General features: G+C 41.6%; 1 protein-coding gene across 1 annotated transcript in view; it reads right to left on the bottom strand.

Moving 5' to 3' along the window:
- The window catches only part of LOC138569504 (myosin-1B-like), a 70796-nt gene extending 48959 nt beyond the window's left edge, over positions 1-21837 (bottom strand). Inside the window, exons 1-11 of the mRNA XM_069647536.1 lie at positions 21784-21837; positions 16959-17174; positions 16722-16865; positions 11596-11752; positions 11484-11511; positions 11253-11370; positions 11058-11150; positions 10715-10778; positions 10522-10620; positions 5518-5621; positions 5261-5399 (exon numbers count right to left, since the gene is read on the bottom strand). Coding sequence (XP_069503637.1) covers positions 5261-5399; positions 5518-5621; positions 10522-10620; positions 10715-10778; positions 11058-11150; positions 11253-11370; positions 11484-11511; positions 11596-11752; positions 16722-16865; positions 16959-17159 — 1147 coding nt within the window. The 5' untranslated portion in view covers positions 17160-17174; positions 21784-21837. The remainder of the gene's footprint in view (positions 1-5260; positions 5400-5517; positions 5622-10521; positions 10621-10714; positions 10779-11057; positions 11151-11252; positions 11371-11483; positions 11512-11595; positions 11753-16721; positions 16866-16958; positions 17175-21783) is intronic.
- Between the last annotated feature and the right edge of the window lie 718 nt (positions 21838-22555).

Here is a 22555-nt window from a genome sequence, read left to right as displayed (position 1 = left end):
AACATCTGCCTTTTGTGAGGTGGAGACGACTCAAAGTATGGCCAGAACGCCATCTATTCCATCTTCTGCAGCCCATGAGAAAATTAAAAGATCAAAATGTCAAAATAGATGACCTAAAAGAAAATAAAGACATTTGAAAAATGTAATAAGCATGATCTTGCAAAGCAGGGATGTAGAAAAAATGCAGAGGCCCCAGCAGACCAGAGAAATGTGAGCATAGTATATATCGAATCCCAAATGGACTATACACCCAGAGACAAAATCTACCACCACAAAGGCCTTGCGAATTAGGGGCAATGGTTGGCCACTAGACGGAACCTTGGACAAATGGCTCCAATTCCCAGAACCTGAGTGCCAAAATATGAATACAATTCAGTTTCAGGTCCCCTGCGAGAAAGGATTAAACACTGAAACTCAAACCCCTATTTTGGGGCTACGCGTGACAGCGGCTGTCATCAATGTGTGGCAGCCCCAGGGGTGTTGCTAGGTCTGGAAACGAACTGGAGCTACACTAATGTCGGGACTGTCGGGACTCGGGCTAGCTGGCCTTTTGGTTGTAGCCCCTGAGCTTCTATCCGGGGCTACTAAAGACTTGATACTATAGCCCCCTTAGACGCCCTAGCAATGCCTCTGGTGACCCCGTACTGAGCGGATACCTGTTGGCCTGGCCCAGAATGGAGTATTCCAGGTGCCCCCCCTAAACGGCTCACAACCTTGGTTTTGATACAAAACATTTCGGAAATACATCTGCCTTTGGGATGTACCCAAACTATATTAGTAATTCGAAACTCCTGCATCCAACCGGGAAACCGGATTGGAAAACATGTCCGATTTTGGGAAAGAAACACAAGTGTAGGCAGTCCGTTTTTAAATTGTGCTTGGATAATCCACTTGTTACATCAGATTCCCAAACTGACTATAATATCTTCCAATTATATGCCTTTAAAAACTCAGGGTAGGTGCAACTGTGAAGATGGATTGGACCAACAGCATCCCATTGATTGAGTCTCATCCCCAAAATTGAAAGACAGAAACTAATAGCCACCTGCATTTCATGTCATGGGATACTCGTTGGCACCAATTCTTCTAGGGCCCCCACAAGGGAATTAATTTACATAAATCCTCCTCTATTTTCTTTTTACAAGACACGTGGCTTAAGAAAGATTTGACTATTGACGGTTTTGTATTGTTAACACAGAAAGCACACAGTGGTGGTATTGGCCGCCCAAAAGGAGGACTCTGCTTAGGAGCCAAAACGGATTTGAATCTCAAACCATACCCCTTAGCTGGCAATGCTGATCCCAATCTTCTGTGCGCTATGTCAGACTGTCTCTCTCAGATATATACTAAAACCTTATTGATCACGCTATATGAACTGCCAGAAGGTCTTTATACTTCCACTTTGCTTAACAAAATCAATAACATAATACAAGACTGGTGTACGACCCAATTGAAGGGTTCTATTCTCTTTGCTGTGATCTAAATGCACACTGCCTGACCCCGGGGGACGAGGATTGTCTCTTGGAGGAACAAGCACCTGGCTTAAAGACCATTAACACCCGAGAGAAATATCAGCAAGGGTTATCAACCAAGGGGAACGCATGGACAAATATGATGCTAGAGCTTGGTCTTTTACCTTTAATCCAGAGTGGAAAATATTTTTTTTATATGATGTGGAGACATGGTGTAATGGGAACTCTGCATCCAACTTAGACTGTATTTTTGCAACTTATGACCTAATTGCACTATTGGAGGAATATATTACGGGGATGAGTGATGACGCACCTTTAAAGGTCCTTTTGTCTTATCAGCAAAGTCGACCGAGTGTTGGGGAATTTATGGTGATTACATGTAATGCACAAGGGAACCGAATGTTATGGTCTCAGAATAATGTTTCTAAGGTGAACAGGTTCCTTGCTAATGCTAGTATTCCACCAAAGCTTTTTGCTATTAAATAATGGTTGGGACATGGGGCCTCATTACGAGGTAGGAGGTCAGGGATTACCGGCACCGGTAAGGGTGTCGGTGCCGGTAATCCCTTACCTCCATATTCCGAGGTCCCTTAGCGGGTCCCGCTATGGGCGCCTGGTTTTACCAGGCGCCCTTAGCGGGAGCCGCTAAGGGACCAGGGAGCTAATAACTGGCCCGCTATTAGCGGGCCAGTTATTAGCTCCATCCCCATTCCCATTGAGCCCTATGGGGCTCGAATGGGAATGGGGAATGGTTCTCAGAATGGGGACTTACCGGGTCTTCTAAGGTTGGAATGACCCCGTAAATCCCTATTTCGAGAACCCCGGACCCGGAATGCGGTAAGGGGGTAGCCATGGTGCTAATAGCACCATGGCTACCTCCTACCTTGTAATGAGCGCCATGGTGTTGAGTCTGCAGAATATCATTAAAGAACTTCCTTATAACTGCGTGTTTATTGTGACATGCCCACACACGGGTCTCCGTATGACAACAACATTCATGGCAAAAAGAAATTTCTACAAAACATTTGTTGTCGTATCAAAAAGGACAAATCACTCACTCCCTCTGAGATACAATTGCACACCAGTACTCTTCGTTGTAAATACAAAAATTAACTAAGGCATTATAAAAACACACTACACACTGCCAATTGGAAAACAATATACATCATTTGAATGGTCCAGGACTCAAAAAAATGTATCTGGTTTCTATATCGAAAATATCTCGCTGACCAGAAGCCTAAAGAAGTCTGTGGTATAGCCGAGGAGGTGTGGTATGCGTTTATTACTAACCATGTCTGAACTGCTGCTTTGCCTGAACAGGTAACCATCCCAGGTAAAACAGATACCATCCATGATGCCCCTATTTCTGATGCAGAAGAGATACTGGGAATGATCTGAAAATTAAAATAATCTAGGGCCCCAGGGCCCGATGGTTTGGCGAATGTTGTACATAACGAGAATCCAGAGGTGTGGGCTGAATTCCTAAGAATCCAGTTTCAGAGAATCACAAGCATTGCTGAAACCCCGGATAGCTTCCGCACTTTTATTTTAATACCTATTGACAAAAAAGAAACTATGCTGAACCGACTAATTTTCGATTACTCGCCATTTTAGACATAAGCAGTAAGATTTTGCTTCATTACTGTACCAGCGTTTGACCACATGGGCTGAATCTTTGGGCCAAATAAAGTGGCAATAGATTGTGTTCTATAGATGATTTAGCACTCTTTTAGGACTGTGGGCAATGCACCTACTTACAGAAGATGCACATCTGGCTTCTGGAACACCATTATATATCTGCTATATAGACAACACTGCAGCATTTGATCGGGTAAACAGGACCAGACTGTGGTGTAAACTAAAAAAGTGGGGGATAGATCCAACACTACTTACTATACTATCTAGAAATTGCTGTATACTAGTACGATGGTTCAAGTTAGAACCTCCTTAAATGGCACTCTAACTCAACCGCTACCCACAAACATTGGCCCCAAACAAGGCTGTGTGCTTGCCCCTCTCCTCTACAACCTCTACATGTCTGATCTCAAGGAACACCTGCCAAAATGTAACATCTTTCCTCCTAGATTAGCTGGAGTGCCGATGTCCTGGATCTGCTATGCCGATGATACCATTCTTATGGATTTAACACCAATAGGCCTTGAGCAATCTATTAATGCTGTGCAGGAATATGCCCTCATGAATGGCCTAAAGTTAAACCAAAACAAAACAAAGATCATCATGGTTAGTAAAGAAAAGACCACAGTGAGCTCTTACTCATCACATCTCGAAGAGGGAAAGCTAGAGATAGGTGATACTTATGTCTACTTGAGGCTGCCAATTAAGCCACACCCTATGATGAATTATTACTGGGAGTGTTTCTTTGCTAGAGTGATCCCCAAATGGAAATTAATAAACAAATATATCAATCATAGGTGTGGCAGTTCTATAGAAGGCAAACTTGAAGCTTACAACAAGGGCCTTGTGGCAATTATTATGTACGGCCTGGAAATTCTCCCTGCTAGACATATAGTATAGTTGGGACAACTGCAAGGAAAGATTCTCCGTTCCTTGCTTGGCCTTCCGAAATCAGTCCCAGTAGAGACTCTTTGCTTTGAACTTGGTATATATACTCTGTCATCCCTATGGAAGATTGTCTGCTGTAAGCTTATTTCAAGATCAAATTTGAGGAAGATATGGCCAATATTATGCTAGCCCTGTTTGCTAAACATGCCCAGTTGAGACACAGAAATGCTGCCCATATAGACCTACTCCACACTGTGGGATCTCTCCTACATGAAACTGAACTAGCTACCCCAAAAGAGTCAAATCTAGGCATTTTCTATAAAGATCTAAAGCGAAAAACAAAAACTTGTGATCAAATAAACTCTATAGTGAAATTGTCAGCACTAAAGAGATACACAGTATACTCAACACAGCCTCATCAAATAGATCAACCACAAAGCTACCTGTTAACATTGTGTAACCCTCCATTCATTAAAACGCTTTGCCTTATACTTACGTATAAATATTCACCCTGTTTTTGAACATACTGGTGCATGGCAGAAAATACCTCTTGAAGAATGAAAGTGTTGTCTTTGCAAAACTGATGTTGAAACAGCCAGACATAAATTGACTGGCTGTTCCAGTCTTATGCCTGAGTATCAACAAGGATATACCTCCTTTTGCCACAGACTGAAACGTGAAATCAGACCGGTTTTGGTCAACGATTTATTCTGTACACCCCCTAGTCATTACAGGAGCAGCATTTTTTGTCTGGAAAGCGGCACTGTTGAAACTGTAGACAATATAAACATGTCATATGTAGTACTGGGGGGGTGTGTAGATCATTCATTGTGATTTTTCTCTTTTATGATGAAATGATATATTGAAATTAGTAGTATGAATTTGTATTTTATTTTGTGTAAAATCTAGAAATGATTTGTATGAAAATGTTGTAAACTGATTTCATTTTATGGGTAGCATAAAAGACTAGAAATTAGCCAGATTTTTATGAAAATATGTGTAATTCTGGCGATTTAACTATTTATGGCTTTTTATTGGGTATTTTATAGTGTAAAAGTTACTTTGTAACTGAACAACTTGTAACTAATAAAAACATTTTTAAAACCTCTTTCTATTCCTGAGAGCTGCTTCTCACTTTCTTCCAGGAGATCTGAACTTGCTTTCCCTTTGTCATGAATAAAGCAAGTTGGTTCATTTGCACTGAAGGTACGTATTATAGCCCACATTTAGTACCGATTTCTAGAAGGATTTGTGTCATGTCTCACCTTCTGTGCCATCGGGTTCGGCCTGCTCCTCACGCTGTTTCTGCTTGAATTTCATGTTTCCGTGGTGCATCACGGCACCAGTCATCTTGTAGATGCCGATCTTTTCGTCTGCATTGAACCCCAGAATATCAATGGCACCCTGTGAAGAGCAAACAGTCAATCGTGTTTGGCATGTACAGAGTTTGTTGATAGCTTAAAATAGTGTTTTGTTTCTTAGAATGTTTCATAGAATGTTTTGTTACTTTTATCTAACTTACATCAGTAGCCAGCAGCTCCTCTACATCATCAATGCTCTTCACCACAATCTCCCCCTGGCTGATGCTTGGGTAGTCATAGGGGTTGGTGGTAATAAGAAGCATTTCTGCAAAACGGAAACAATTGACTGAGTGTGTTTCTAGAGGGAGCTGCTGGTAAATTTGCATTAGGTGAAAAACTAAAATAGTGGCTGTCTTTGCCTAATTGCTGTATTTTATTTTGTATTAATCTTTTGAAACAGTGACAGAAGCAGTGGTTCTATTTAGTTTTGTATAGAGTGATTTCCGTTCTCCCCACAGCCAGGCCACACTTAGAAGCAAAGGAAAGACAAGATAGAATGAGTACACCTTATGGACCTGTAACATTCAATGCCAAACACCCTTGACTACAACCTCAAATTGTGTAATATATATGCACAAACCCGACTGGGTCACCACATAACTGCAAACAGAGGACATTTTCTTCCAAACCTCATGCAGCAGCAGCAGCCTTGCTCCCATTCCTCTATTCCTACTAGCTGCCAACCCAACCAACTTCAACCCATCTACTGTAGCTCCTAAAGCACTACGAGACCAAATATATGGCAGATGTTGTGTAATATCAGACCTCATAACTTAACATTGCATAACATTAAGGAAACACTTTGTTATTCAATTTTTACATATGCAGCGAAATTCTTGCAACCATCTACTTATGTAATAATTGAAACAAACTGGTAACAATTCTGTGTTAATTAAAATATCTTTTAGGTGTGTTTTAATCAATGTGTTTCTATTGTACAATACAAACATTTCAAAGAGACCAAACTACACACATGGAAGAAAATATTGTACAATTGGATAACTAGCATTCATTGTTAGTGGACTTTTTTGGCCTTACAACATGACTGGTAGTCAAAATGCAATTACACACAACCTCAATTTCCTGTTTGTGATCATCAGGTCTGCATGACCAGCAGGTGGGTTAGTTTGTAATTCCAGGGCCCCAACAAAGAAGGAATCAGTAGTCAATTTTTCATGTCACAAATGTTTGACCAGAGATCTTGAGGATTTTATTAAAGGACAGGCACTTATATTACTCCAAGAATACTTAAAAGGAGCAGGACTGAAATAACAAAGACAATGGGCCTCATTCCGAGTACGGCGCTAACCAATGGCGCTATTAACGCCTTGGTTGACGCCGTACCCGGACCGGCAGCGCCTTGGTGGATGGCGGAATTACCGCCCCATTCCAAGGTTGGCGGGGCGGTAATTCCCCAATCCCCATTTACCCTTCCCCATTCCCATTCTTGCCCCATAGGGCATAATGGGAGTGGGGAAGGCGTTAATTACGCCACCGTAAATTACGGTGGCGTAATTAACATCAAGGTCCCTTAGCGCCATGGTTTTTAACACCTGCTAAAAGCAGGTGTTAAAACCTCCATGGCGCAAAGGGAACTCGGAGTATGGCGGTAAGGGATTACCGCCACCGCTCTCGTTAGCGGTGGCCGCTATCCCTTACCGCCATACTCGGAATGAGGCCCAATGCAAAAAAGCTCTGCCTGACAATATGTAAAGTCTACACGTGGAGCTGAGACGCAGGTTCTCATGCTTAGCATCAAGATGTTGCTGCACGTGTCAAAACTATTGGATGTCAATATCTCCCTACGAGGCACAGTAGAGTGAGAATACTGCCTTCTGTACATGTATTATTTAGGTAAATATTTGGGTCACAGAGGGCTGAATGTATTGAAAATAAAGGATCCTTTTTTTGATGTAGAAGCCAGTGGAAGGAAGAAGGTTGCATCAAACTCTAAAGAAAGTGTGAAATGGCAGTGTGAAATAGCCACAGGGCAGAGACACTTCCATGGAAGCGAATGCTGTTGCTAATTGTTCTTTACATGAGTGTCTGCCACTTTAATGTCATTTTATTGGCACCGCCAAATGCGTAGAAAGGCCCCTGATATTTTTCATTATGATTATGATCCCTCACACCTCCACTCTACACCCCTTAATTGCTGGTCTGTAAGGGATAGTGCAGGGGTTGGAAAATATATGCAGGGGGACATATGCAACCTAGAATTTTAGATGGGTAGCTTTCAACTGCAGGGTGCATTTCATCTCTGGTTCCGGGCGACATCAATGATGACATAAGCGTCACTGTTGCTTTCTACAAGATGTCACTCGGAACCGGTCAATGGAGTATATCCCTATAGTTGAGCGCTACCGAACTATAATTCTATGTGTAACAGTGCAAAATTCACTAACCCACATAACAGTTATGCAAAAAGATGTCTGAACAAAGGGAGAAATTATAATGAGCTGTTTTTTTATTTTGGTTGCATCTGATAAAAATACATAAAACCAATGCATAGTGCGAAGGAGTGGGTTCATTCAATATGGCAAAGTAGTGAACATATATCCCTAAGTATCAGTGATTGTGAGAGTGCTAAGAGACTGGATACTGTACTGTAAGTAATTCAAAGGTGCGGCGCTTTCGGAAATGTTCACTATCCCTAGTGACCATGTTTTTGTATTTACTAATGTGGAGACAGAGAGTACTACAATGATTACTATAAAGCTGACACAGAAGTGCCATAAAAAATAAAAGGAGTTCTGGAGGACCAGGAGGGACCTCAAACTTAAAAACAAAACAGAGGGGTTAGAGAGGTTGCTATTAACTTTTTTTAAGCACTAAGATAGCTCGTTCAGTTTAGTTCCTGCTTCTTGATTTGCATGTAACCTGCAGGTCACTGGTTCATAGTTCAGTATATTCAGTACCATTTAGCTAGGCAATTGCTTCACAGCTCTTTGGAAATGTTTCAAGTGCTACACAGAAAATATTTTACTGTTTGTATTCATTAATATTATTCATAATAAATAGTAATGATAATATTAACATCGCTATTTTTATTGATTGGCCAGAAAACATTTATGTTACTGTTCCTGGTAAGGTCCAATTGTCTTCCAGAGGATATGGAACAGAACCAATTGGTTATGAGTGTCCAAGTCGGCAGGTGTCTTCAGAAGTACCAACAAGCTAGAATTTGTCAAAGCTAAATACAACAGCAGGTTGTGTGGTCAGACTGTGAGAGTTAATTTAATTCCTTGGCAGAGAAGAATCCTAGTTGGTGTGGATGCAAGTGTTGATCTCACTGCAAGTATACCCTATTGAGTAATCTGCTATTTTCAATGACAAATTTATTTGAGATTCTCCAAAAACTAACTATCAGCATTGAGGAATTGGGTTTTGTCTTGTCTATCGTAAAACCCACTTTCAGTTCTGCTACACTGTCACGTGATGTCATTGAACTGTGTTGGTACCCAGTGAAAAGAAAAAGTGAATTCAAGGTTGAGTCCGGCAACAGTCTGGGTGGACAGTTTAAGCACAACATGCTCACCTTGGGAACAAGGCATTGCTGTGCAACATGGGTAAGATATCGCATTCAGGCTGAATTACCCTCACAAGTCGATAGATTGAGCAGCACAAATGGGTAATAACGGAGACTCTGAGTGCCACAACACTACAAAACTGGAAGAATCTGTTATGAAGTGCTATGTAAATCACCAAATTATTATCATCATCATTAATAGTAGTATAAGGTGCTTTACACTACCTTTTTTGTGGTTATTCGCCTGCCTTTACTAATGACAGCAGAACAAGGCATACCAGTCCACAAGTCAGCATCTAGCTGTTTCAAGCCAATTTGTGTATCTAAGATAGCAGAAGTTAAAGCAGGCAGCAGATCCTTTAGATGTTCCAAACCATGAACGTGCAATGAGCATTCTCCTGCGATTCATACACTGGGGAGCCTGATAGCATTCACCTGTTTAGTACTTAATAAATGCTGATTTCTATAGCAATAGAAATAGAAGTTAGGGGTTTAAGCAGTAAAAGTGCTAATGAGAGTTAGTAGAATGGCAAATCTGTTAACCCAGTTTGTAGGGCAGAATTGCTGCCTCAAACATTGATGTGTTTGATGATCTTTAAAAATACCCATTGAACCACAGCTCTCTGTAATGAAAATTAAGAAAGAGTCATCATGGATCTGAATGTTAAGCTTATAACTATAAAATGATAGTGTCCTACATGAGAGGACATCAGTGAGACAAAACCAGAAGAATGTTTTCTGGATCACAGACCTCTCTTGCAAACATGGAATACTCAGCTATATCAATACAGGCTGGATAGATATAAAAGACATTCAACAAAGAGTTGGCCTATCTGATCTTCCATGTAAAACATTGCTACTCGATGCTTAGGAGATTGTTGTTTTCATCCGAATCTCCCCATTTGTTATCTGTATTATGAAAGTCCCTTATCAAACCAGCAGGATTATAATGCTGAATCCTCACCCATTTGGAGTACCTGACTGTGGGATGACAATCTACAGATAGCTATTGAATAGTTGCTAAGAAACCTGTGAATCACTGAAACAAAGTCGAATTGTTCCTATTGTATCTCTAACTGAGAAAACGATATATTTTACAAATATATATATGTTTTTGCAAAAGTAAGGCTTTGCAGATGTGGCAGACTTAACACATTTAAAAAGATTTTTTTCAATCCCCTTCCATGTTATGCATGGTTTATCATCAGTGCGGAAGAGTCAGCTATTTGACATTTGGCCTGTGCTTTATAAAATGTTAGACCTTTCAGAGGCAATGGTCTAATATGGCTGCATTGAAGTAGTGTTCCGCATTAATTCTATTTTTTAAAGTTAGCTTGACTGAACACACTTTGGTGCAGTTATGTATGAAACTAAACTGTTCTAACAAACCAAAATAAAATGCTTTCTTTGTATAGGAATCCTACCAAATGTTCAAATGTTTGTCTAAAGTTAACATCTGCAACACTTTTTCTTCATCCATTCTAGAATTTAAATACCCTCTTGTTTGGAAATTGTCCAGTGCTGCTGAAGAGAACAATGCTGATTCAGTCAAGAAATGTACATTCTAACATTCTTACAGCTAATTCCACCATTATTGTATAGAGGGTTCGAAATACTAAACAAGCATGAAACTTACCAACAAGCTCTGGCTTTTTGTTGGTCATTATTTGATAGAATATGTGGTAGCTCCTCTCAGCTGAAAGCTGGAATGTTACTCTGGATTTTTCCAGCAGGTCTGTAAAATAAAAGGTGTGTGATACATGTGATACTGTGTGTTTGTATTTGGTTAACTGTGTAATAATATTTGAGAAATGTCAAGACTTTCTTACAAGTTTCAATATCTGCAGAAGCCAGTTTTCCAGTGGTTCCAAAATGAATTCTGATAAATTTACCCTAGAGATTAAGACAAGGCTCAGGATACATTGTTTTTCATTTGGGGAAAGTCAACTATTATTGTTTGATTTCGTTTCTCTCACATATATCCATCACTAACAATCAATCCCTCAGACATTATACTTCAAATGCCTTGGATATAAAAATCCTAAAATCGATAATTGATTACCAATGGCATCTAACCAAATCCTAATGTCATCACAAATTATAATATTGCAATAGGACTGTAAATGTGTTTCTTGTGAATGTGATAGGAACACATATACTCAAAAGACTTACAAAACGAGAGGAGTTGTCATTCCTCACAGTCTTGGCATTACCGAAGGCTTCAAGCAGCGGGTTAGCCTGGATGATTTGATCCTCCAGAGTTCCCTAATAGAGTAAATGTTCATGATGAATTAACTAGCCGATCACAAAATTCTTTAGGAGCAGCAAGTATAGCAATGCACGGTGCAACTGTCAGAATGTACAAACCTGCAGCTTGTTGGACATGGCTGCGCTATCCTTTTTCTTATCACCAGCCACTGCAATTGTTGCAAAGTACTGGATGACACGCTTGGTGTTCACAGTCTTTCCAGCACCGGATTCTCCGCTAAGTAGAGCGAGAACAATTAACATATAATAGTCATCAAAATCCTGTTATACATAATTCTAGTGATAAGGAATAAACACATCTCAGCAGTGTAATGCTGATGTTCTACTCACGTAATCAGGACAGACTGGTTTTCACGATCTGTGACCAGAAAAAGTATTATTGCAATAGATAATTACAAAATGCTTTTCAGTGTAATGAGCAGTCATAAGAGGGGAACTTTACCTGTAAGCATGAACTGATAGGCATTATCAGAGATGGAGAAGATGTGAGGTGGGGCTTCCTGACGTTTCTTGCCTCTGTAGGCATTGACCACCTCAGGATTGTACACTGGCAGCCACTTGTAGGGGTTTACAGTGGCACAGAAAAGGCCAGAGTAGGTCTGAAATGAAAGATGGCTTGTTAATAAATTGTATGTTTTTGTTAGCTACTGTTGGTATATAAACTGTCATTCTTAGCTAAACTTGACAATAGTGTTCATAAGGCTGAGAAAAAGCTGTCTCTTTTAATCACTGACTACATTTTCTGATTAGTTAGCTTTATTTATTTGGCATCCTTTGTGAGCAAGAGAACCGTTTTGAATTTTACAAAATGTCACTGTATGATGAATGTGCAGGTACATCACTCCCAAGGCTCATCTTGTGCTGCCTGCTCTGAAAGAATGATAGTATGTCCCTGTATCTGACCTGTGTTTCTTACATTGGTGTTTGTTTTTCTTGCCCACTGCCTGCCCTGTAACAACTGTATTGAGCTGCTACTTGACCCTAATCCTGATTCTGGTTATAGCTTATTTGTAAACCCTGCAGGAGATTGTTGATTTCCTACAACTACTGTTTGAAATGTGCTGTTTCCTGGCTGTGCAAACCCTCCAATCTACTTCTGTTTTACAACATGCTCATGCAAAGGCCCCCTCTTCTGCCGACCCACCCTGTCTCCATCCTTCAGTTGGGATCTGCACATATTCCCAATCCCATTCCTTGCAACCGCTTCACGATGACACACTGGTTGCTACACACAATGCATTCAAACCTCATCTCTGCCTCTCATTTACGATCAGGGGAAACTCCTCTTCCCTCGATCTTGTTCCGCTCCACTACTTAACTCACTCTGAGACTATGGAGTGACCAACCTTTTTCTGCTACAAATTTTCATTTTGTAATGACCACTCCAACTCCACCATTATCTATCTGTGATGTTTTTCACTGACATACGGATCCACCATATGACACAGATACTCTTGTAGGCTTGTACCTTCGGCTACTCCCATCACCCTTTTGAGAATGGTGACAGGGATGACCTTATGAGCAGATAAATTAGCACAGCCACCCCTTGGCCCCATGACTTCTTCCAACACATTGCCCTTAAACTTCATGCACCAAACCTTCTTACAATCATTCGAATCTATTACCCCCTTGGGCATCCCCAGCCCCAACCTCTTTTTCTCCATGACTTTCATCTACCACTAGATCTCTTTCCACTACTGTACTCATGGGGCATGGGGAACATCAATATCACCCAGAAAGCAGGGCCCACCCACTCTTCATCTAAATTCCACTCTCTCTATGACCATTGTCAGGTTGTCCACCATAACCTTCGGACACACATTTGCGGCCACTTACGTTATCAAATCTTCCTCTCCTTGCGTATCTCGACTCACCCTTTTGATGACCGAATTTTCATCTGGCCACTCTTGTCTGCACTCCACTAGAATTCACTATATCTTTTCCATCTCAATTCTTCCTCCAACTACAGTAACAAATGTCAATTTAAATCGAGCTATGAGCACCCCTACCTTGATCAAGTCAGGCCTTCCATTTAATAATGCTCACCACCCCTTGCTGGATCCATTGGCCTGGCATTTATTGAATTTGTGTCAGCTTTGACATCTCCCTTCAAACACCACTACTTTGGCATTCTGCACCTTCTCGCCCACACCCTGTACCATGGATCGCCCCAGCCATCTGCTCCACTGGTGAAAGACCCATCCCCTTCTCGACTAATATACTATGTGGGTTCCCTCATTGCACTTAATCCCTGCTTTGCTCTCCAACGTGTCCAACCACAATAACAACTAACACCTTGCTCTCTTTACTCCAGTCTTGTTCTTGCAAGCTATCCATGATCCTCTGGCCCACACTGTAACCCCTTCATCTCTGTTTATTCTCCTCTTCACTCTCACCTACTGGCTTTGAGAACTACTTCTTCAAAATCTCCATTAAACAAGATATCCATGACTGCCCTCTATCTCTCCCTCCTATGATGCTCCGCAAACTTCCACTCTTCCCATGTCCTCACTGTCGTAGTTCAAATGCATCTGCATGGCTGAACTGGCACATAACTTACTGTTCGTCAAGCCCTCTTGTGCTTGCACTAATCCTGTCCCAACCCAAATAATCAAGGAACCTAATAATGAAGAGGTCCCTGGTTCATATCTGGGTGCCCCCTTTGATATTAAGCATTTCATCCTGGCTCACCTATGAGCTTGGACTCCCCAGCACTTACGCCTTCTGCCTTCTTCCTTGCTGCACTTGCATGTTCTGAATACTCACAAGGCATAATAGGTCTGTCTTTTCTTCCTTTTGCCTCCACTGCTCCTATCAAATATTGTGTTGTAATGTATTTCAATCCTGCATTCCCTCCCCTTGCCCTGTGGGCGCTTTGAAACAGTATTTTACTTGCTGTATAAGCGCCTAACAAGAAAACAATAAATAAACAAATAAACCTGCCACTCTGACTTGCTCCTACTACTCTCTTTTCCCTTTATCCTTTCATATCCCACACTTATCTGCCCAGCCTGCTTATAGGTTGCAAGTGTCAGATTCTGTTTAAAGAAAGCAACTGTAGATCCCAAAAAACAAGCCAACTATTAGCCTGCCTCCTTTCCCACTATTCCAAAGTTCTTGAACGTGTGGTTTTCAACCTCATGAAAACTTATCTGGAGGCTAATGCACTTAGCATCCCCCTCCAATCTATGTCCTGCAGCAAACACTCCATTGAGACAGTGGTAACCCAAGTCTATCTCAACCCTGCTCATCACCACCACCTGTCGTCTATCCTGATTCTACATGATCTCTCTTCTGCCTTTGACACAGTTGATCATCACCACCACCCCTTCTCTTGACTCTGTCACATCTTGGCTTCAGGAACACTGCCCTCGACAGGGAATACTCCATGCAGGTAGATTGCTCTATTTTAATCCTTGAAACAAGGTGAACCTCTCCACTACCCCCACAAGTCGGAGTCCCACAGCAGTTACTAAATGTTATCATTGCCTCTGAAGAGCTCAGGTGGACAACAAGAATTGACATATTAGTCTGTTGTGTGTGCCATGCAGGTTATCATTTTCACATAAGCCTTATACCTCAGAGAAAATAATCTGTAGCTCAGTGTGTTATGCAACCTTGTTTCACATTTGCATTCTTGGTAATCAAATTTCTTGATTGCTTTTGATTATGTATTTGCCACCTGTGTCTTCAATTAGTTCCCTACATTAATACAAGATGGAAAGAGAGATATCTGATTTTGCGCAAACCAATATATGTTCCTGTTCTTTCACCCTCCTGTCTGGTTTGGTACTGTGAAGCTGAAAAGGACAGCATTTCCCAGTTTGCAATGTCAACCTTTGTTCTGCTGCCTATTTTCAAATGGTGGGATGAATTTTCTACTGTATGCTGCATGAATCATTTGTAACGGTCATGTTCATTTGATTTGGTCATTCTTTATTGTCTCTTATTTCATCGTGATAAATACACCATGCTGATTAAAATAAGATAATTTAAAAGGGCTTTGAATCTACTCAATTACAAAAACGCTATGTAAGGAGGGAGTATACTCTTGCATTCCAACTGCTTGTGTCCGGGGACTTCTTTCTGGTTTATCATGTTAGTATGTGGATTGCTTTTTTAAGACTCTTTCACTATATGTAAAGCTGGGCCTCCTCCTTTATGTTTCTTTTCCCATATCATGCTAGTTGCTTAGCCATCTGAACCTTAGGACCTTTATGTTGCATACTGTTGTGTTAGAATGCTTGATTCGTCATAGCCATTATTGTGCAACTTCTTATATCGGAGGTCACTTGTACTGTTCATTAACCAAATCCATAGTTTGAACCCGGTCCTAGACAGGATTATTCATAGTTGCTCATTCTAATGTCCTGCTCATTCCTCTGCCTCCAGAGTTTAGAACCATGAAGACGGCTCCAAGAACTGATAGATATTCAAGGAAGGGTATCCGTATACCGCCCTTCGAGTCTCTTACCCACTTATCTAGCTACATTGCTGAAGTCACCACCAGAATATGCTTTGGAAACGTAATGAAAGTTGGGACTCCTTAAAGTCGCACCTATCAATGCCCTGCTGTCGATGCGCAAGTCATTCATTTTCTGTTTCAGATCTTTGCCTGTGTAATTAATCAGTAACTTTGGTTGATAGTGACCGCATTTACCCTTGTGAAAGATTAACTATCCATGTTTCAAAATGCATTGCTTAGAACAAATGTCTATTTGTGTTATTATAGGTACATCTTCAAGGTGCTTTCTTCAACAGTCTTTTCGAGCTTAATGTTTCAAATTATTTCAAAACAAGATAATATGTCTGCACTTTTAATTTTTCTAATTCTGTGTCCTACTTCATAGATATATAACACTGACAAAAACATCATCATAACACACATTAGGACACACCTCCTTAGGTATAGGCACAGTTGTTTTGTTATAAGTAAAACTCAGACTTTAGACCCCCTCACAAGCTCCCATAGGCATGCATTGTTATTCTTTGTAATCTGTTATCAGTGGTGTGTGATGTCACCAGAAATTAGCATATCAAGGTGACATATGCAAAGGTCATTCAATTGGCTTCCATAACCTTACAAATTGCACACGATGAATGATATTCGCCTTTCCTAAAATCAACACCCACCAAAAATGAAGAGAGGATATTTTCTTCTAATAGTGTATGAAAATGTTAAACGGTGTGTATGTTTTAAACTCCACGAATCAATACCAGGTTTGCCCTGGAATATGCAGTCCCAAACATGTAATTTCAACTTAAGTTGTAGTGTCTTTTTCATCAGGTTACATGGTGTAGTGGTGAAGTGTCTGGCCTGGGAACCCGGCAACTGCCGTTCGAATCCCCACGTCTGCATTAATTCAAAGAAGACAGTCAAATGTTCTCATTTTATGCACGATCTCTAAAATACCCTGGGGGACTTTGTCCACACTGTGAAAAAAGTGGGTGGACTCTGTTCACCTGCGTGTACCCTCAATTTGAGCCCTGATTAATACCTAAGGTGATAGTGTGTTCTTCATAGTGCCAGAGTGCTGCTGGAGGAGCAGAAAGGTATGCAGTACTTACATAGATCATCCAGGCCGCGTATCGCTCAGCGAGGTTATACAGCACAGAGGGCTCATTCAGATGGGTCATTATGACCATATCTTCAATCTTGTCGTACTTGGGAGGATTCTGAGGGTAGACCTGAGTGTCTTTGACTGTTACAGTCTGTGAAAAAAACAAAGAGAAGAAATGAGTCTGGTGAGTGAATGATATTACATTTCATAATATTTGTTATTGTTCATGTGATATGTGTCTTACCCTGCCATCATCGGTCTTGACGGTGACTTTGCCACCCTCTCGAGCCGTGATCATTCCCTTTACAAAGAGTTCTTTTTCATCATCCACGTAACAGCTGTTCTTAGCATCAAAGGGCTTGTTCTGGGCTTCTATACGCTCCTTGTCAGACTTACGCAGGTACTGCGCAGCCTCCCCAAAGACTGCCATTTCTGAGTCCCCCATGGCTGAAGAGTATCACTAGGAGGACAGAAAAGAAATGAGTGGTCTCAATGTACTTCAAATGTGTGTATATCGTTATCAAGGGTCACATAAATGTAAGAAAGTGAATGATCACAGCACACTCTAAATGGTATCTGCTGCATGGTATTGGGGTGTATTTCAAGATATTAACAGTAGCAGACTTCTTACGTTTTTGTCCGATTTCAAAAAGCATGTTTTTCGCATTTTTAAATGTTTACAAAGTTAGAGGTATGCAGCAGAGTAATCCATGAAATAGGTAAATAACAATTCCTGTCAATACACTCCTCCCAGTGACATGATAGTTATGCTATGTATCAAAGGCAACATACTGTCATTTGCTATTCACGTCCACTTGGTTGCCATAGTTCTGGACATTTCTCAGAAAGACTTCCAAAGCCCGTTTGGACCAATCCGCACTGTATTTTTTGAACAGTTATTGCCTGTGGCCAAACATATTACGCAATGTTCACTGAGTGGACATTTGTGTCAGGCAGGGGGTATGTTGGTTCAACTCAGCCATAGTGTCACTCTGTACTGATTCCTGTTCAGTTCCCCATGAGAAAAACCTTTACTCAATCTGGAGCCCCTGTGCAGACTGTGCTAGTGTGTGTTTGGGCATCAGAGCATAGGCACGCACGCAGTCAGACAATGACGTTGTCACCCACCAATCTCTTAGCGTGGATCTGAGGGCCACGTAGCCATTGCGTGTGGCACCTGATTCGCTGCTGCAAAAGCTGAGTACAAGGGAACGCTTTTGCAGACCCAGGCCGAGTTGTTATAAGTGCTTTAGCAGGGGGCAGACCCTCAGTAAAGGGGTGCATTCTGAGACTATTTTCCTCTGGAAGACCCTTCAGGGTTTCAGGGATACTCCTGGCATCTTGTAAAATATTCTTCCCCGGGTTAGGATATTACTTCAGTACCCCAAGGATGAGCACTTCGGACCTGCTCAAGGGAGCCAGAGCTTGTGCTTTCACTTTACTCCGATTCCGTGATCTGTTCAGTTTTCTCGCTGCCAGTGCCCTTATTGCTAATTTGTAAGAAGCTGAACGGCCCCTGATGTTGGACCCTCTTGCTGACTCCCTCCAAACTCTTTATTCTACCTCTTGTAATAGTATGAATCTACAGGTTGTAAAACATCAATATTAACGAGTTTGCTGGCTGTAAACCAGAGAAAGGGATTTTTGCAAAAGTGGTTGTATTTGCTTTTCCAGTGTAGTATTGTATCACCTCCAGTGAAATGCAAAAGGACAACTTTTCCATTAAAGTTTTCAGCTTCTTAAATTACTTGGCTAGTGTTGTCATTTCCTTGCGTTTAAAGTTGTACTGTGGAGAAGTACATGTATTCGGTTTCAAGTCACATAGTTTTCTGAATTGCCTCACACTGATAAGCATCCTCTATTCTGCCCAGGCCTCCTTTCAGGGAGAATCCTAGGAACATGTTTCTATAAAGCTATATTTTGTTAAGTTAATTTGCTGCGTGGGTTTGGAGTTTTTATGCTTTGTGGGCCAGCATTATTGAACTGTGCACTCAGGCCACGTGCAATTACTAGGCAAACTAGGCTGCTGCTTTGGGTACCGGCCAGCAGGGGCGCCAAGCAGTGTTTTTTTTGTTATGCTGTTCTGAATTACAACGGGTTGGGTTGTGCTAGAAGCCCCCTGGCAAATAGGTGGCACCCTCCTGAAAACTATAATGCTCACAGGTGTTGGAGACCTCCTATTCCACTCCACACAAGAATTAAAGCAAACCAACTTCCTTTTGGTGCCTGTTATGAGTTGCTGTATCATAGTGTCCAGCTGGGAGGTGAAAACACAAGATATAATCCGGCAGGAATATTTTTTGACATAACAAGAACGTCCGTGCCTTGTCATTCCAGAGGCGCAATTGCTTCCTCAGGGCCTGCAGTTTCTGGCGCCAAGCCATGAACCAATCGAAGCAGACAATTCGCAGTAGAAGCAGGAGAGGGATGGAGAGGGGGCAAGCCAAGTAAGGGGCCGGAGATGTGGGAGGAGAGTGACCTCGTGCAGAAATGTCGAGATGGCGCCAACAATAGCCTTTGACACTCACTTTCAAAACGTTAGCATTTAATGAACATGACTATTTAAACAATGCTGGACATGACCGCCTCTGAGTTACTGATGCTTTCATTGATTTGTTCATTATGTGATCTCAGGGTGGAGCATATTTATTCCAACAATTTTAGAACTACATAATAAATAAATAGACTTTATTTTGGGCACTTACACTACTTGCATGTTGCAAATTAATATGTAGCTGAATTCACGGGTACATTTCCTCTTTGGCCTGGCAGTTCTTAGAAAATTGCTCATGAAAAGCTGTCCAATTAAATAGAGTGGTATCTGCAAAATAACTGCAATGCCTTCCAAGAAATGGCGAGCATCGCTGCTCTAAGCTGTGAAAGCTCATTCTGAGGATCATTGTAGGCAAGTGATCATTTGAAGAATCTAAAGAGGGTCCTACCCTCCAAATGAGGGTCACTTAAGAGCCAGACTTAGCAAGCACCAGGCGGGTGACTTGAGTTGCCCGTCCCTTCTACCCATCTTGCATTTGGTCCCTGGTAAAAGCTGTATGGAGGAGAGTGGCATTGGGGAGTGGATCGGAGTGCACATGTGGAAGCTGGAAGTCTGCATGGGAGCCTGCACCTTTGCTGCAACCGTTCCCTGGAATTGAAACTTGCATTGTCTGTCCATGCTGTGTCACTTGTTTTAATGAGGGGAGCTTAGAGTAGCTGTGTTCATACTGTCTGTATGTTTCCCCCTTTGTGAGGTCAGTTTGCAATGAGTGTCCCTGCCCATTATCTGCTTAACAATAAAAGCAGACTCATATAAAAGACTTAAGGGACAAGTAAAATGAAAGGAAAAACTATGACTCTCCATCAAAGAGCTGGGAGACATGTTCAGAGCCTTTATAAGAATGTTTAGGGAGGCTTTGCAAATGCTGAGTTGAAGAACACAGAGCCTTGGTATGTGGTGGCTCAGCCAGGATGGGCATAGTATGTAAGGAACTGCAATGCCACAGCGTGTGACTGTCAAGTGTGGGCATAAAGAGGAGGAGAGCATTTCACATTTAATTTTGAAGGTCTTGTTATGAGCACTTAGTGGGTGAGGCCAGAGAGAGAGGATTGGTCTTGTAGTCCGAGAGTGTCTGGTCCATTTGGGAAAAAGACTATATGCATCAACCGGAGGTGGGGTAAATTGCTAGCGACCTTATTCGTCAAGGTCACAAGTAGGCAGAGGGAGTGAATACCAGATTGAGGTATTATTATACAATTGCTAGTGAAGAGGGCTGAAAGTACATTAAGCTGTGACGTAAGGCGTAGTGTGCTTCTCAATAATGCATGGCATGGGTGAGAGCTAAAATACCTCCATGAAGCAGGAAATCATTTTGTTTGGGAGACATTATAGCTGTCGGGCTCCTAAAGGAAGAGAATAACATAGCCCGCTACCCTTGAACGGCCCTTTGGGGAAGTCAACAGAAAACAGAGACTCAAACATTTAGTGGAAGAGCTGACAGGGCTCACATGGTGACCAGATCGGTCCAAGTACATGGGGCACCGGATTGATGCTCCTGGGTCTTCCCTATCAGATATCATTGCGGTCAGACGTGTTAGTGGAATTGGTTTATTTGCAACAAGGACTGCTGCTCCCAGAATGAATCGATTGCTTTAGCGAAAGATCAGGACTGAAAACGTGGCATTCCAAGAACAAAGAGTCATCTGATTTCACTTTGTGTGACTAAAGTGCTCATTGCTTTAGAAACGATTTGAAGGCATTTTACTTTTATCACACTTATCCCATTAGTGCCTGTTTTCAGCTATGAAGTGTTTTCTTTCATGAATATGTACACATTTAGAATGTGACTACTTTGTGCGTTTTATAATAGTCACATTTCTCCATGATTTAGAGCTCATGTTTTATGTTAAATACAATTGTGTGCTTTTGTATTGCACCATGCCTAGACGCATTAGAAGTCATGTTAATGGGAAATGGAAATTGAATGGAGGGGACCTGTGCATTTGCACTGACATGCAAACATGCCCCGTCCACGCAATGTTAGTCATTTGCAATGCAAAGAGCAAACAGAGGTCTACATGCACGCATAATCAATCACCTGTATACCTTTGCTTTTGCACTAACTAATGCACATTTAGTAAATGGTTCCTTCCATTTTGCATGGCAGGGGGTGTTTACCATGGACTCCTAGGGAATCTCCCTGCTTTTAGCCAGTGTAAAAAGAAGGCGGATTGCGTGAATAGGGATTGTGGGTGGCAGAAGCAGTGATTCCGCTCTGTGCCCCCTGTCCCCTATACAAATCACCACAAATATGTTGCCATATAAAAGTAATGCGTAAGAGTTCTACACGTGCGTTTCAGGTATACACTGTACACTAAGTTATAAAGAACATGGCCCGCAATGAAACTTTCTTGTTGGTTTTGGCATGGCATTGAAGCACTAAGGTTTAGCTTTCGTATATTCTGCGTTAGTAGTTGTCTAATAATCGTTATGCATCGTGCATCTGTATATGGCCGTGCTACCCCCTTAGGGTTGTGCCATTCCAGATATAGCGTTGTGTTCAAACAAATCTTACCTCGCAACACCACACAGATCCGATGGAAATAGTTCACCAAACGCCCGCCTAGAAAAACAAAAATGAAATCATTTGAAACCATAAATATGCTGGGGCGCTGTGGCTGGCCACGATCAAGTGAGCTGGGGATGGCGGTGGAGATGCTGACTGCAGCTGCAGCCACTGTCAAGGCAGAGGTTGCAGGCAGAGATGCAGCATGAGGACACCTGCTAGTTAATGCAGCCTAGCGGATCTCAAGCATGTACTTGCATACTTATCAGGCGTAACTGCTTCTAGGCACTATGATCTCCTGGCAAAGGTCAAAAAACCTAAGCACGGATTTCTTTTAATTGGATGTCATTGAAATCGAAGCATGTGTTGACTAATGAAAGTGCATTTGCGTTTTGTGAATGCGGTGGGTTTGCTGCAAACATAAATGATCATTTTATGGAGCATCAAATTAAGTGTGCCAAACATTATAAAGTATCAGTTAAATAAACAAAGAACGCATTCAGCTTAACTTACTGTATGAAGGTACTTACCGAAAGCCTTGAACCAAATGTCCACCCTCCCAGCTTATATAGGAAAAACAGATGCCTAGTCAGCAATCCTGCCCTCCCTCTTAAGGAGTCCAGCCAGTCAAGGGCGAATAGCCAAATGAAACCTAACACATCTCGATTAAAAATAACCAGCACAATATTAAAAATGTTTGTCTCATGCCTGTCATATCATATCCAGACTGCAATCTGATTAGTGCACCCTCATGTAATTTTGGGAAGTCAACACCTCATTT

Source organism: Ambystoma mexicanum, chromosome 2q (assembly GCF_040938575.1).
Source record: "Ambystoma mexicanum isolate Mex_15411 chromosome 2q, UKY_AmexF1_1, whole genome shotgun sequence".
Lineage (NCBI taxonomy): Eukaryota > Metazoa > Chordata > Amphibia > Caudata > Ambystomatidae > Ambystoma > Ambystoma mexicanum.
This window is presented reverse-complemented; position numbering and strand designations above follow the sequence as displayed.